Source organism: Hyaena hyaena, unplaced genomic scaffold (assembly GCF_003009895.1).
Source record: "Hyaena hyaena isolate Hyena2069 unplaced genomic scaffold, ASM300989v1 scaffold_1945, whole genome shotgun sequence".
Lineage (NCBI taxonomy): Eukaryota > Metazoa > Chordata > Mammalia > Carnivora > Hyaenidae > Hyaena > Hyaena hyaena.
In genome coordinates, this window is record NW_024082578.1 from 37,167 (window position 1) to 53,311 (window position 16,145).

The window sequence follows — 16,145 nt, forward strand, 5'->3', positions numbered from 1 at the left end:
CACCTCACCCCAGTTTTTCCTTCCTTCCTTTTTTCCTTCCTTCCTCCCTCCCTCCCTCCCTCCCTCCCTTCCTCTCTCCCTCCCTCCTTCACTTCCTCCTTCCCTCCCTTTCTTCCACCTGCCCACCCATCTACCTACATATCTATCACTTATGTCTACCCACCAAGCCAACGCCTGTCCATTTAAAATTCCTTTAGAGGGGCACCTGGGTAGTTCAGTTGGTAAAGTGTCCAGCTTAATTTCGGCTCAGGTCATGATCTCATGGTTCGTGAAATCGGGCCCTGCTGTCAGCACAGAGACTGCTTTGGATTCTCTCTCTGCTTCTCTTTCTCTGCCTCTCCTCCCTGTGTGTGTATGCTCTCTTTCAGAATAAAAAAGTAAACTTAAATAAAATTTCTTTAGAATCTTTATGGTTTAAATGAAATGGGAAGAGTTAATATACTTTTAATGAATGTAAATAAAAAATATTAATGACAGTATCAGTTTCTTTCCAATTTTGGTAAGGCTGGCTAAAATCAGGAAGGTGTGCAACATTTGAAGTAGGTATGCTAGTAAGGGGACAAGAAGCAGAAAAGGGAAGCTGGACACTTGGAAGTTAGCCTCTCATTAGCTTATCTTTATCTCTGGTGGACCAAATACATGGGAGTGTATGTGGTGGTTGTGTTGCATCGTTTGAAGTAATAGACTTTTTGAGCTTAATTCTGCCATTATACAAATGCAACAGCTGAAGACTTTGAGGGGTCCAAGGCTATGGAAAAGCCCATAGATGGTACAGTCTAGCTTTCACCTGTACTGTTAGGTTGATGCTCTTTGGTTAAGCTCATAGGTTAATATATGCTACCTCCGTAATGCATATATTAACCTATGAGTTGCTCTCAGTGAGTGAGTAGCAGTGGAAATGGAAGGAAGAGAAGAATGTAAGATGTTAAAGGAAGCATCAACAAGGCTAAGCACATTGTTAAAATGTTTTGCTCTCCTCTGCTAGGTGTTGTCATCAGTTTTTCCATTTGTTTCTCACAGAACTCCTCAAAGTAGGTGTTAACATCTGTTTTATAGATCTGAAAATGAAGACTCACTGGGGTTAAGTGACTTGCCTAAATCTTTATGTCGATCTGAAATTTGAATTGCGGTATTTGGCTTCAGATATTATGCTTTTTCTCTTTTATACCAGTTTTTCACTAATCAGTAATCATAAGAACCACCTAGGCACTTTAAAGAAAAGATTCCTTTCCCTTTTCTTTCAAGTACTTCAGGATTGAGAACAGCGCTGTATAGTGTAGTTTCACAAATGGTCTTGTTCATGCTCCCCAGGGAGTGTTAAATATCTCTGTTTGCAGGGACCTCTCCTAGAGATTGGATGTTTGCAACTATCTGATATTCCTTTAGATCCTTTAGAGTGAAAGTGAGGTGGGACGTGTTGATATATTACTGTGAATAGAGTCAGATCCATAGTTAATGGTATTATCATTTTCTTTCCAGTTTCGGTGAGACAGGAAGGTATGGGCCATCAGAAGTGGGAAGGGACTATCAGTAGTACTTAGAAATAATCATTGGCATTTAAGAAGCATTAATGATGTTAATTAGTTAAAATATACATTATTTCCATTATATCAATAATTTTGTTAAAAATTTTTTTTAACGTTTTTTATTTATTTCTGAGAGAGTGTGAGAAGGGGAGGGTCAGAGAGAGAAGGAGACACAGAATCTGAAACAGGCTCCAGGCTCTGAGCTAGCTGTTAGCACAGAGCCCGATGCAGGGCTCGAACCCATGAACCGTGACATCATGACCTGAGCTGAAGTCGGCTGCCCAACCGACTGAGTCACCAAGACACCCCAATAATTTTGTTTTGAATTACAAGTTATAATACTTATATGATGATGAGGTTTTGGAGTGATGGGGATTGGAGCTGATAGCCAAGAAAGAATTCTTGAGACTCCTTCAGTGCAAAAAGGTGATTTTATTAAAGTATAAGGACCTGAGGGCAGAAAGAGCTGCATTGGGACCTCTGAGGAGAGACTGGTTATATACTTGGAAGTTGGGGGAGTAAAGTCAAGGGGAAGTTTCCTAAGGGATTTTCATATGCTAACGAAGACTCACCTGATACTGGAGGCCTAGTAATTGTCAAGCTGAGGTTGTTTTTCCCTCTAGCAAAGCATTAAGACTGTAGGAAGTTCCTGGAGAAATGTTTTACTCTGCCTTCCTCAAGTTGTCAATGGGCTGCAGGTAATAAGGAAATTTAATTTTATCTTCCGTTTCAATCTGCCTTTGTTTCCCCACATCATTTGATATTTATTATAAGGAACAAAACAAGAAACTATTCTGCTCATGAATTCTTAAATGAGTGTCTTTGGGGTAAAATTTGAGAAAGTAAACAGGATATGCAAGCTGTTCATCAGTCTAGCCCTCTCTCGCCCAGCAGCTTCTCTCCTGGTCTTCGTTTTCCCAGCTCCCCGAATGTGTGTATAGTAGGTGCTAGTAAGTGTGTGTGAGTGAACAGAGCATCATTCACCTTCTTACACCTTCCTCTTACCCAATTAGTGTAAACATTCTGTTTGATTTAAGTAAACAGTATGGTGATTAAGAGTGCAGATTCTGGAAGCAGATTGTGTTCAAATTTTGGTTTATACCAATTAGCTCTGCAGTCCTAGACAAGTTTAATCCACTGTGTCTTCATTTTCCACATTTGTAAAATAAAGATAATAACGCAACTACTTTATAGGGTTGTTTGAGGCTTAAATGGATCAATACATGAAAGATTTAAAGCAGTATCAGGTACATAATAAGTGCTATATAAATAGTCTTTAAGAAGTAAAGGTACCATGTCTGCCTTCAGTCCTGTTCTCATAACCTTGTACCTGGATCATGGTGACGAGGTTTTGGGGTGATGGTGGGGTTCGGAACTGATGGCCAAGAAGGAATTCTTGCAGACATCTTTGGTGCAAAAAGGTGATTTTATTAAAGCACAGGGACAGGACCCGTGGGCAGAAAGAGCTGCACTGGGGTTGTAAGGAGCCACTGCTTATATACTCTGGAATTGGGGGAGATAAAGGCAAAAGGGAGGCCTCCAGAGGGACTTCATAAGCTAAAGAGGACTCCTGAGATACCTGAGGCCTTGTTGTCAAGCTCAGGTTGTTTTCCCTCTCGTAAGGTATTAACAACATTAAGATAGTAGGGGGTTCCTGGAGAAATGTTATGCTCTGTATTTGCCTCAAGTATTTGTCAGCTGGGCTGTAGGTTATGAGGAAATTTCATTTTACCTGACGTTTCCCTCTTGTCTTTTTTCCCCATACTGCTATGGAGGGGCAGGTGATATAAGGGGCTCCAGGAAACTGAGTCTAGGTTTCTGAAGATTAGGCTATTGAAAAGATTGACTTTTTCCTGTACCAAGGTATTAGTAAACTGATAGAGACTCATGTTCTGCATGACCTTGATCTCTAACCATTTGTTTTCTTTCTTTTCCTTGGTTCTTGGGCAGCCAGGAGTGACTGGGGATATCACACATACCCCACCCGGGGGGTGGGGGTGTGCTAGCTTGTACTTGGCTGTCAGCTTGCCTTATGCTCCCTCATCAATGGTAACCGTCTTGTAGCTACCAGTCTTGCTTTCTTCCCAGCCAGCCTCCACACTTTTGTCAAAGTGAGTGAGCTTTCTAAATACAAATTGCTTATGGTCTTACCCTACTTAAAGATACTTTCTGGCTCTCTAAGCAGATGAATTTGATGAATTCTTTGCCTACTTGTCCAGCCTCATCATCCTTCTTTCTCTCTGTGGTGCCCGTGGTCCCAGATCCCACCTATAAAACATATTATTTTATACCTTCGTTGCTTGCTCATGTTATACCTATGTTGGGCATCCTTAAAAACAGATGCTGTCTTCCTGTACTATTTACTGTACTTGTCAAACTGTCAGTCTCTTATAATTTATTCACTTACACATCTAGCTCCACTCTAGACTGAGTTTTTTCAGGGCAGGGATTATGGGTTCGATGGTAGTCAACCACACTATAAAGAAAATTTGAAACTATAAAGAAATTTTGAAACTCATATTTATTTATTTGTGGGGGGAGGGGAGAACTATTTAAACTCATTTATTTCATCGAATCTAATTCAAAGCAATGATTAGATCATAGGCTTTCTTTTTTGGTTTAGTACTAGAGGTTAAAAATCTTTTTTTTTGCCCAAGATAGTATTAGAAAAATTCTTAAAATTGGGTGTGGTGGGGGTAGAGAAGAGACAGGGAGATGTATCAGCATCTCTGGGAAAGAGGCTATGGTTAGAAAAAACGCATTCTGGGGGTGCCTGGCTGGCTTAGGTGGTAGAGCATGTGACTCTTGATCTCAGGGTTGTAAATTTGAGCCCCATTTGGGTGTAAAGATTACTAAGGAAAAAAAATCTAAAAAAAAAAAAAGTTCATTCTGAAATTAACATCACTGTGATACTTTTTTTGTTTTTAAGAGAGAGCTTGAGTTGGGGAGAGGAGCAGGGATGGGGGGGGCGGGGGAGAAAAGAAGAGAGAGAGATAATGAGAGAGAGAGAATGAGAATATCCCAAGCAGGCGCCACATGGAGTGATGCAGGGCTTGATCCCATGCCTTGGGATCATGACCTCAACTTAAATCAAGAGTCAGATGTTCAAACAACTAAGCCACCCAGGTGCCCCACTTTGATACTTTTTTAAAAACTAAAGGATATAGTGTTGTTTTTTTTTTTTATTAAGGGCATAAAGATTGAGAAGCACTACTGTTGAGACTAGCTGAACTTATATTGTGTAACCTGCATTTTTGATAAGTGACCTGTTAGAAGGAAATCTTACCAGATCTTTTATACTAAAAGTAATTCTTAAAAAGGATCCTTTGACTTTTTTTAAAAGTTTTATGACCCATCCTCTAAATTCTGTTCTGCTTTTACACTTTTTTTAATAATATTTTAAATAGTAAAAATGACTTATTTTCTGAATTTTTATTACAGAGAATACAATATCTCTTTTGGAAAGTAGACATCTGACTTGGTTTGTAATAGTGCTAAATACAGAATAGTTTTTTTAAAAATGTTTGTTTGTTTTTGAGAGAGAGAGAGACAGAGCATGAGGGGGTGGGCAGAGAGGGAGACACAGAATCTGAAGCAGGCTCCAGGCTCTGAGCTGTCAGCACAGAGCCTGACACAGGACTTGAACCCATGAACCGTGAGACCGTGACCTGAGCTGAAGTCCAGGTGCCCCAGAATATTTCTAATACAAAATAATCTTTTTGGTAAAACTAGCTGAGAGGTAAATTTATATCTACTCTTGTTATAGAGAAAAATACATCTTTATAACTTTGTCTCAAGCTTGAGATAGATCCTTATTCTTTGTTTAAAATCAGTTATGATTTTATATTACTATTTACAGGTGGAAAAGGGATAGAAGTGGAAATAAAATTACCCACCCTGTTTCTGGGAAAAACATCTTACAGTTTGTGGCAATAAAAAGGAAAGACTGTGGAGAATGGGCAATCCCAGGGGTAAGAATTAAAATTAAAGTAATGTTTTTTAAGGTTTTTTTAGTTGTTTCATTTACTGCAAGGCTATTGTGTGTAGATCTTTATCCTCCATTTATCTTCCATTCCTTCACACTTAATAATTGTTTTGTCATTTATCACTGCAACGAAGTCTCACTGTCAATAGCAAGTGTAGGATAATACATCAAGGCTGTTAGAAGTTGAGTCTAATTATAAAGCCATTGGAAAAGAACATGGACTTTGGAGTTAGACCTAGGCTTATACCTTGGCCTTTCCATTTTGAGCTGAGAATATGGAGTTCAGACTCTTATCTTAAATTTTTAAAACTTTTATTTATTAAGTAGTCTCTCTACCCAACACGGGGGCTCTAAGTGACACCACTGAGATCAAGAGTTGCTTGTTCTACTCACTGAGACAACCAGGTGTCCCAGGCCCTTCTCTTTAGAATTTACATAATTATATCTACTTCGTAGGATTGCTAGCAATAGCATATAAAGCACCTGGCATAAAGTAGGTATTCATACATGTTGGATCCTATCTCAGAACTCAACCCCTACTTCCAGGTCCAAGGTAAGACTGTTAACATTGGTTTATTGAATTTTCATTATTTTTAGGCATAAAAAAGATAATTCTTATTACGTACTGTTCCTTGTAGTTTAAAAAAACATTTTTTAAAAAGTATTTACTTTTGAGAGAGAGTGAGCGAGTGAACAAGCTGGGGAGGGGCAGAGGGAGGGAGGACAGAAGATCTGAAGTGGGCTCCACGCTGTCAGCACAGAGCCTGATGTGGGGCTTGAACTCATACACCGTGAGATCATGATCTGAGCCAAAGTCAGGTGCTTACCCAACTGAGCCACTCAGGCGCCCCTCCTTATAGTTTTTAAAATTTCTGTAATAGCTTCAGGAACAGTGTACTTTTGTTGAGTTCATTTCAGTGATATATTTGAGGTGGCTTTTAAAAATGTATATGTGTGCAATAGAGGGTTTTATATTTATGCCATATTATGAAATGGAGATAATTTTGATAAGAGGATGATTCTTTATAATATACTGCTTTCTGCAAGAATGTTTTTTTTTCCTTTGTAGGATAAAAATGGATTGGCAATAAGAATCCCAGATGACTGTGATAAAAGCTTAGGTTAATTATGAGCCAAATTGTTGAACTTCACCCATGCTTAGTGCAAAACACAATGATTTCATCATAGGGTTTTATATTTTTATTGTCATCTGAACTTCTGATCAGTAAGGAAACTGTTGTCCTTGATGTCATTTTGATAATCATTCATCTAATCAGTATATTTTGAGTATCTGTCTTTTGTCAGCTGATATATTAGACATTGAGACTATAATAGAGCAACATAAACATCCTTGTTTTCTCGTATCTTACATTCCAGTGGGGGAAACAGATAATATAAAATATGCTATTGTATGTTTGAAGGTATAAATATTAAGAAAAAAACTAAAGCAAGGAAGCAGACTAGGAAATGGTTGAGAGTTTGCAATTTTAGATTAGAGTGGTTAGAAAGGTCTCTGAGAAGGTAACATTTAAGCAAAGATTAGACGAAGGTGAATGAATGATGCATATGGGTATCTAGGGAAAAGCATGTTGTACACAAGTAATAGCAGGTGCAAAGGCCTTAAAGTGGGGGTTTGTCCTATACACATTCAGGAGGTCAGTGTGGCTGGAATGGAATAAACAACGGGGAAGTATCAGCTTGCTATATTCTTTCTTGCCTCCAGGCCTTCCTTCCTTAGCTTGAGTTTGGAAGATACCAGCAAAGGAGTCTGATTAGCTCAGTTTACCATTGGCTAACCTTGGACAAATTATGGTAGTCAAATACCTGAGATTCTGTGATTGGCTACTTGTAGAATCAAATGGTTTAGAGAAGAAGATATCACAGAAGAATGGGGATCATGATGGCCAGGTAGAATAATGAATGTCGACTGCATCACCCAGTAAATATTTGTTGAATGAATGAAAGCTTTTTACTTTTTTCTTTCTTTCTTTCTTTCTTTTTTTTTTTTTTTAATAATAATGTGGCTATTAGGGGATGGTGGATCCAGGAGAGAAGATTAGTGCTACACTGAAAAGAGAATTTGGTGAGGAAGCTCTCAACTCCTTACAGAAATCCAGTGCAGAAAAGAGAGAATTAGAGGAACAGTTACACAAACTCTTCAGCCAGGAACATCTCGTGGTAAGAAGTGCTGGTTCCTATGAAGGATTTAGCCTCATGGATTAGTGAAAATTCCATAAAAGTTCACCTGGAAATCTGATAGATTATTCTCCGAATAGAGTGAATTACTTGCATATTTGAAATACATATGCATAAAAGCAAATTATAGTAGATCTTCACTGTAAATAGATTTCTACTTAAGGTTTTGTAGTCCAACTTTAGGTCAGTTACATGTATTAGAATACACTTTTCTTCTTAGTTTGTCTTTAGACTAGATGTTAGCTAAAGTGACACTGAGCTCACCCATCCATCCAGAAGCCTTTTAAAAAAATTTACATGAATTTAGCTCTTTTGAGAGAACATTTATGTTTTAAATTATGTTATTCAGAGATTTTCTGGTTGTAACCATTTGTCTTATGTTTTGTCTACATCCCCTTTGTGATTAAAAAAAAGTTGCCTTATAAGGGATATATGTACTGATAATAAGGAAAAAGAGAGTTTCTTGTCTTCTTTGCTGGCTTTTGTTTGAATTGCTTAGTTTTCTTTCTAGAATTAGAATTTCTTATTTATGTTCAGTCTTTTGGGGCCACATTTGTGTTAGATGGCTAGATCCAAATCTTTCTCTGTATTAATAGCTTAAATATTAGTCTTTACTAAATTTATTTATAGATCTTCTCTTTTTAACTAAAAGAATGTATCTTTGTATGTCTGAAACTATAATCATGGAAATTATAAACAGAAAAATACTTATAGAGCCTTTCAAAAAGTCCTATGGCCTAAATATGACTATTCTCAGATTATGAAATTAGAGTCTAAGGAGTTGAGGGTTTTGTGAATTTTAAAGCTGACCTTGAGAATACTTGTAGGAAATTTAAAACAGGCATGTGGAATGCTACATGAAAGTTTCTGTGATACTTACATTTATGAAAGGTGAAATACAGAGTCACTTATGTCAAGGGGTTTTAAAATGGAGCTGAGAGGCCTTTAGGGAGGTGGGCCATATGCACTTCCTCACCAGGTGGGGCCCTCATCTTTTAAACTGGGCTAAACCACAAATACTCTAAAGACTGTACACAAACACCTGCGACTTGCTACAAGAGGGACTTTCTTGGTGATAATCTTAGCAACCAATTATATTCACCCAAGACTAGTTTTCTGTAGCATTGCCAATCAAAATTCTTTGTAAACAACTTATATAAGCATTCTTCTTCTATCTTTGTAAAAAACCTCTGACTTTGCTCCTTAGTGGGACACTGGGTTGCTACCCAAATCTGTGTACCCTGAATTGCAGTTCTTTGATCATAAATAAATGTTTAATTATTGCCTACTGACGATTTTAGGTTGGCACTTTTTTCTTATTGTAGTAAAAAATACGTAACATATAATTTCCCATCTTAACTTTATACCGTACAGTTAAGTGAATTATACGCACATTGTTTTGTAATAGGATATTTACATTTCTGATGTAGCATGCGTCTGCTCCGCCCATTCATGTTTCACTGTATGCCTTTTTCCTCTGTTTCTTTTTAAAAATAGATATATAAAGGATATGTTGATGATCCTCGAAATACTGATAATGCATGGATGGAGACAGAAGCTGTGAACTACCATGATGAAACAGGTAAACTTACGTTTATTAGACTGACTTGATAAGAGACACTTTGGTATTTTTGGAATGAGTGCTCATGAAAGAGCAACTTTTTTTCTTTAAAGTTTATTATTTTTTCTTTAAAGTTTATTATTAGTTTTTTCTCTAAAGAGACAGAGAGAGAGAGAGAGAGAGAAGTGAGAGTACACGCAGGAGAGAGGGAGAGAGAATCCCAAGCAGGCTCCATACTGTTAGCAAACTGAGATCATGACCAGAGCCAACACCAAGAGTCGGATGCTTAACCGACTGAGCCACCCATGTGCTCCTTTTTTTTTCTTTTAGAAAGAGAATCAGAGCAGGGGGAGAGGGGCAGCGAGAGTAAGAGCAAGAGGATCTCTAGCAGGTTCCATTCTCAGCATGGAGCCCAATGAGGAATCTCAGCATGATTCCTACGACTATGCAATCATGACCTGAGCCAAAATCAAGAGTTGGCTGCTCAACTGACTGAGCCTCCAGGTGCCCCAGCATTTGCTTTTTTAAAAGTTCTTAATAAGCACTGCCAAACTGGAGTACAGAAATAGGCCATTAACATTCCCAACAGTGACCGAGAGCTTTATTTTAATTGTAAATATTTTCATTTATGGTTTCTGATTTGGTGTCCTACTTATTTTACTTTATTTATTTTGAAAAAGGGAAGGAGGGACAGACAGCATGAGTGGGGGGGGGTTGGCTGGAAAGAGAATTGTCTGCACTGTCAGTGAACCAGGAGATCATGACCTGAGCTAAAATTAAGAGTCAGACACTTACCTGACACTAACCTGCCCAAGCACCCCCATGCTTATTTTAGAAAGGTCTACTTAAGAGTGTAAAATGAGTTGCCAATAATTGTTTTATTTTTTACATTTAAATCTCCAGTCTCTCTAGAACTTATTTTGATCTAAGTTTTCATACTCATTTAATATGAACTCTTTTTTTTTTTTAAGGCTAATATTCTTACTTTTTGTAAATTAATTTTTTTAATGTTTATTTTTAAGAGACAAAGACAGTGTGTGGGAGGGGATAGGGGAGAGCAAAGAGAGGGAGACACGGAATCCAAAGCAGGCTCCAGGCTCTGAGCTGTCAGCACAGAGCCCAACATGGGGCTCAAACTCATGAACTGTGAGATCATGACCTGAGCCAAAGTAGGATGCTTAACCGACTGAGCCACCCAGGTGCCCCTAATATTCTTACTTTTTAAAGAGAAAAGCTACCTTACTGGTGCCTCTGCTTAAAATTTAGGAAGGGTGGTTAAAATTTGGGCCTTTGGAAAATTTGGAACCTTCTAGTTTTTAATTCCCTGAGCCACCTAATGATTTAAGATTGTTTACAGTAAGAATACTTGAAGCTACAGAGTTATGTTGAAAAGGACATACATGAATTACTTTTTCTTGGTGATGTTTTTGCTTTGGTAATAGGCGAGATAATGGATAACCTTACCCTAGAAGCTGGAGATGATGCTGGAAAAGTGAAATGGGTGGACATCAGTGATCAACTCCAGCTTTATGCCAGTCACTCTCAATTCATCAAACTTGTGGCAGAGAAACGAGATGCACACTGGAGTGAGGACTCTAACGCTGAGTGTGGCGGGTTGTAGCCACATCTCTGTGTCAGCCACAGGCCAGCAGAGGAGCACATGCTGAAAGGAAGGTGGCACAACAGCTCATAGGATAGATAAGTGGCGGGGGGGGGGGGAGCAGAGGGCAGGGTCGGTCACTTGGAAATTATTTTATTCACTTTCAAAATGGTTTGCTTTTCAAAGGTTTTCATCAGAATAAAATTAGTAAAAACGGTGAAATGCAACATATAATGTTCTGCTTTCCAGTCAAAAGAAACATAAGCAACATATTTTGTATGTATTCTATTTAAGCATGGTTTAAACCAAATCTAAACAGCTGATGTTCTTTGAAGAATCATAATCTGAATAAAGATAAGTTTAAGGTCAGCCATAACTTCTGCTTTCCATCTAGTTCTTATTTGTCAGTTGTTTTCTTTTTTCCCTGTTGATCTAGGGTCTGCAGGATGTCCCTGCCATATTGGGCTCCTTTAGGAGAGCTCCTCCACTGTCTAATCTCATCGATCTCTAAGTTATTTGCTTTATAGTTTGCTTTACGTGATCTTGTTGAAGCTGATTCCAAAAATGGAAACCTTATGGTTTGACTTCAGAGTCGTCAGTTTTTTGAGGAAATTTCAGTCACTCTTTTAGTTAATAAAGATCAAGATCAATGAACAACCACTCATGTTCTCATTTTTCAAAAATTCTGAATTTAAATACATGTCCAGGAAACTAATTTAAATGGATGTATTTCACTCTACTGTTACTGCATGTGTCATAAATGAATTAAAAATAGGTGTTCAGGGGCACCTGGGTGGCTCAGTTGGTTGTGTCCAACTCTTGATTTTGGCTGAGGTCATGATCCCAGGGTTGTGAGGTTGAGCCCTGTGTTGGGCTCCATACTCAGCAAGGAGCCTGCTTGGGAGCCTTTCTCCTCCACTCATGGTCTCCCTCTCTAAAAAGTAAAAAAAAAAATAAAAATACATATAGATGTTCAGAAAGGAGTGAAATGAGACAGAGATAGAGGGAGGTCTTTGAGAGTTAAACATATTTTTTGTTAGGAAGGGAATGTTAAGAAAGGAAGTAGTTGTTGATGCCCTGGGTGCTTTTGGAACAAGGGAAGAGGAAGGAAAATACTTGTCTTAGTGGGCATGTGTATCACATTCTGGCTAAGATATTTATTGGGAAAGTCCCATGGTATTTACTCCTGTCAACCTCAAGTAGGGACCATCATAATTTCATCTTCATTCTAGCTGGACTACAGATGGGGCATCTGAGACATGGTTGTTTCCTTTTCTTCACCTATTTGAAAAAAGTATTAGGCTTATTCTGTAGCTTGAGAATAGAACTTGGGCTTATGGAAATCAAAAGTCACCCCAACCCTGCTAAATTAGCATCAAAACTACTTTTACTTTGGTGGTAAACCTGATCTAAACTTACAGGAAGCTTTTTTCTCATTAGTGCGACTTAAGGTTTGCTGAGAAACATATAGAACATTTGATTTCTGGATGCTATTTCAGACCTTTCTGGAAGAATTATAAGGTTTAAGTATGGTATTAATTTTCTAAAATCTATAAATTCCTGGTCCCTGGTATGTAATAAGGGACTTGCACTTGACCAGGATGACCTGCTCATTAGTTGAGGGGTAGGATGACCTTCTCCCAGAATCAAAGAGTTGGGTTCTACTTGTACTGTTTGGCAGGAAGAGACTGCTTTTTCCTGGCACTGAATAGAGTTCTTTAAAGCTACTTACAAAAGCTATTGAGAAAGCTTGAGCAATTCCCTGAAGGTCAACATTTACTTATATCTAATAGTGTTGAAACATTTAAATCGACATTAGAAAAGATATTAGGTAATAGTAATGTTTTATTTAAAGAATGATTAAAGCACATGGTCTGTTAATAATGAATTATTCATGGCATTTTAGAGTTTGCTCTGGAACATTTCTAAAGTATGCAGAATTATAAAATGTATACTATAGGTAGAAGTAGATAATCTTCTGATAAGTGTTATAAATATCCAGCATCATCTATAATAAGAAAAACCAGATTAAAATTTTAGTTGAAGACATTTCTGGAGGAATATTTGCTCCTATATCACTAGGTGATATTGCCTCCATATTTGCTTTTCTTATCATTTGGTATGAGGAAGAATACTCTCAGAATACTTTTTGTCTAAAGGAGACTTAGTAAAATAGTAATAACAGATACCATTTACTGAGTATCTACATTATATCACTCAATCCTCACAACAATCTCGTGAAGTTAGGTGGTATTATTTCCATTTCACAGATGAAAATGATACTTCTAAAGATTGTCTCAAGGTTATTCAGTAAGGGACATAGCTGGGATTTGAATCCTGGTCTGCCTGGTTCCAAAACCTGTCCTGTATTGTACTTCCTACTAAGGTCATGAAGCTTTGATGGTTTGTTGCTTTAAGTATGCAGTTTGGAAGATTATATATTATTTAAACAGTACTCATGTTATCCACAGTAATACAGTTAATGGTTTATGACTGGACTTTAAGGCCACAGCTGATTTAACTAGCATCATTGCAACTGTTTGCATAATTTGAGCCCAAAGAGAATTGATTTGATAATATCTGAACCTAAGGATATGTGGCAGCAATATGTGGTGGCAGTCGTGTTTGTCTTGCTAGCAGGTGTTCTGGAACTTTTGCCAGCATTTAAAACTCAAATGGAAGCATATGCTAAACCTGCATAGTAAGCCCGTAACAATCTAAAACCTGAATATTTGGTCGCTAAATAGGGCGCTTGAAAATTCCAACCACTTTTAGAAGTTAAATGCTTATATTTTCTTACAGTATAAGAAATGGTGGTTGGTCTTATTTTTTTTAAACGTATTTGTGAGGTTTCAATAAGTAAACTGATTTAAAAATGCATCCTTTGAAGAAAGCATTTATAATTTAAGTAGGCTAGTTACTGCTTTCATCAGTACACTTTTAATCATACTATTAATATATCAATATGGACGTAACCTGAGACTATTAAACTCCCAAGATAAAATTTTTTTTAAACTATATAGTAGCGCTTGAAAGATATTTGGAGATTTTACTAACCTTAGTATATAACTTCTGACCTAGGAGGGAGAGAATTATCTCTGTCAAAATAAACAATACAGATTATAGTTATTACATGAAGGTATTCTTGCCATAATTTCTTGTTTCCACTCACGTCTCCCATCTTATGGTTATTTTATTGCTGATGGGTTAGTATTTATATAATCGTGTATTGGCAGATGGAAAATAACATGGTCCTGTTACACCTTAAATGCTGATAAATTGAATCCTCCGCTAGGTTTTTCTGCAACAAAGCACTTAGCTTCTCCTCCTTGGCCTTTGATGGCCTGATAAGAGCATCTGGAGTGGTCAGAAATACTAAATAAGCATTTGGGGGCAATGAAATATATAAGAAGGAAGAAGTGGGTGAAATCCAATTTCTTTCTCAAAATTGGCGCTGAGAATATTTTGACTCATTAGCTTCTCTCAAGGTAGATTAAAATAAATACATATCATATGTAATTTTGATTGCCATTAATTCATATATTTAAAAAAGGAGCATATCTATCTTTTGTATATATTTTCAATTAGCAATAATCGTGCCTTGGATACATCTCCTTGGCTATGATACTGCCACTGTGCAAAGCTTATCTTTTGTATATATTTTAAAATGAGAACAAACTTGGATGAGAATCAAAGTAGAAGTCTCATGATTTGTAGCCTCTCCATCCAGCAAGCTGATGCTTTGGGGTTAAAGAGATGTTTTGCCTTGCCTTAAATCAGGCCATTTCTAGATTTGGTAGTTTCACAGCAGGCTTTTTTGTTTGTTTGTTTACTATGAATTGTCCATAACATAAAAAGAAGATTAAGGTAAAATTTACTGTTTGAAATTTCTTCACCTAATATTGCATATATTTTTGTAGGCTGAAATTTTGTCAAATACCATGGCCGTATGAAAAGAATACCTTTTTAGACCTGCAGAAATTATCTAATTGTTTAGAGTTTATAACTTAAAAGCTCTAATTTAGGTGAGTCAGTTGGGTTTGATTCTGCCATATGTTTTTATACTTTAGGAGAGTTATTCTTACCTTTCCTGATATTAAATGTCACATGTTTTTTTGTCAATATAATCATAGAAATAAAGTCTTACCCCAAAGAAGCCCTAAAAGATTAAAAAAAATAAGATATTACCCTCAGTCCATTAAATAGGTTTATAGTTTACAATAGCTTAAAAATTAATATGAACTTACCCCGAGGTTGTTCAAAATAAAAGTGATTAACTGTAAAAGAAGAAAAATCGATCAATGCTAGTGCTGTCAATGGGCTTATTTTTTTAACTTATTTGTAACTTAGCACACATATAAGCTAGATTTTCTATATGAAAATCTTTGTTTTATTGAAAAATTAATTCCATTTTATTTAATTTTATTTACATGATGTAAGATTGTAAAGTGAATATGCAATATCTAGATTTAAGTTCCCTTAATGCACAGAAATATTTTATTGTATTTACGGTTTCTGAAGGATAAGAACTTGACGTGAATGGTTAGGAAACTCACTGTGTACATATCCATGCAAGTGTTAGGTTTCTTGAAGTATGAAAATTCCCTATGTGAATGATACTTCACCCAAAATTTTAGGACAACTATAAACACTTTGCTACAAGAGTGTGCTTACACAAGCAGTTTCATTGGAAAAAGTATTGCTTTGTAGTTTCCATGGGTCCTTCTGTACAGACTGGCAGCTTGCTCAAGGAGTTGGCCAGTGAAAGAAAACAAATCCCTCCATATTTGTGGAGCTGTCCATCCCAGTATGTATGCAAGAATATGTAGGCTAAACGCTCTCCCGGTGTTTGCTTAGGCAAGAACAATACCCACGGCAGTGTTTGTTTCCTTAGTGTGTCTCTTCTGCTTTCTGACTTAACTAGGACCGCTGGGAGAAAAAAAATTATGGCTATGAAGATATGGCAGTTATAGAAGTTATTCTGTCAGAATTCTTTCCAGGATAGGTTGTGGCCAACAGCACTTTTAAAAAAGTTCCAAAAAAGGATAAATAGGTATTAAGTGTTCAGATCTGATGATGTGAATGAGTCCTGTATCTGAGGAGTCCGTATTTACACTGGAAGAGACCTGGGAAGTACAATGATACCTTTACCCAGGGTCATGCAGCTACTTTAATTGTAAAAGAGATTAAATCTAGAGAGAAATTATAATCTAAGAAAGATTTGAATCTAGGCTTTCCAACCATAGGCCAGTGCTTTCTGCATGTTTTGATGTAAAG

General features: G+C 37.1%; 1 protein-coding gene, 1 long non-coding RNA gene and 1 other non-coding gene across 5 annotated transcripts in view; 1 reads left to right on the forward strand and 2 right to left on the reverse strand.

Moving 5' to 3' along the window:
- Positions 1 to 11,244, forward strand: part of NUDT9 (nudix hydrolase 9) — a 39,847-nt gene extending 28,603 nt beyond the window's left edge. For all 3 annotated transcript variants that reach the window (XM_039225167.1, XM_039225165.1, XM_039225166.1), the window contains exons 5-8: positions 5,386 to 5,497; positions 7,543 to 7,689; positions 9,205 to 9,289; positions 10,711 to 11,244. In XM_039225167.1, the coding sequence (XP_039081098.1) occupies positions 5,386 to 5,497; positions 7,543 to 7,689; positions 9,205 to 9,289; positions 10,711 to 10,889 (523 nt within the window). In that variant the 3' untranslated portion in view covers positions 10,890 to 11,244. The remainder of the gene's footprint in view (positions 1 to 5,385; positions 5,498 to 7,542; positions 7,690 to 9,204; positions 9,290 to 10,710) is intronic.
- A 1,504-nt stretch (positions 11,245 to 12,748) lies between these two features.
- On the reverse strand, positions 12,749 to 15,028 carry LOC120227015. Its single transcript, XR_005527144.1, has 3 exons — positions 15,016 to 15,028; positions 13,926 to 13,966; positions 12,749 to 12,876 (listed from the first exon to the last, which is right to left on the reverse strand). It is a non-coding gene; the product is annotated as an uncharacterized LOC120227015 (long non-coding RNA).
- On the reverse strand, positions 14,377 to 14,513 carry LOC120227019. The gene has a single exon (XR_005527146.1). It is a non-coding gene; the product is annotated as a U4 spliceosomal RNA (small nuclear RNA).
- Positions 15,029 to 16,145: the final 1,117 nt, after the last annotated feature.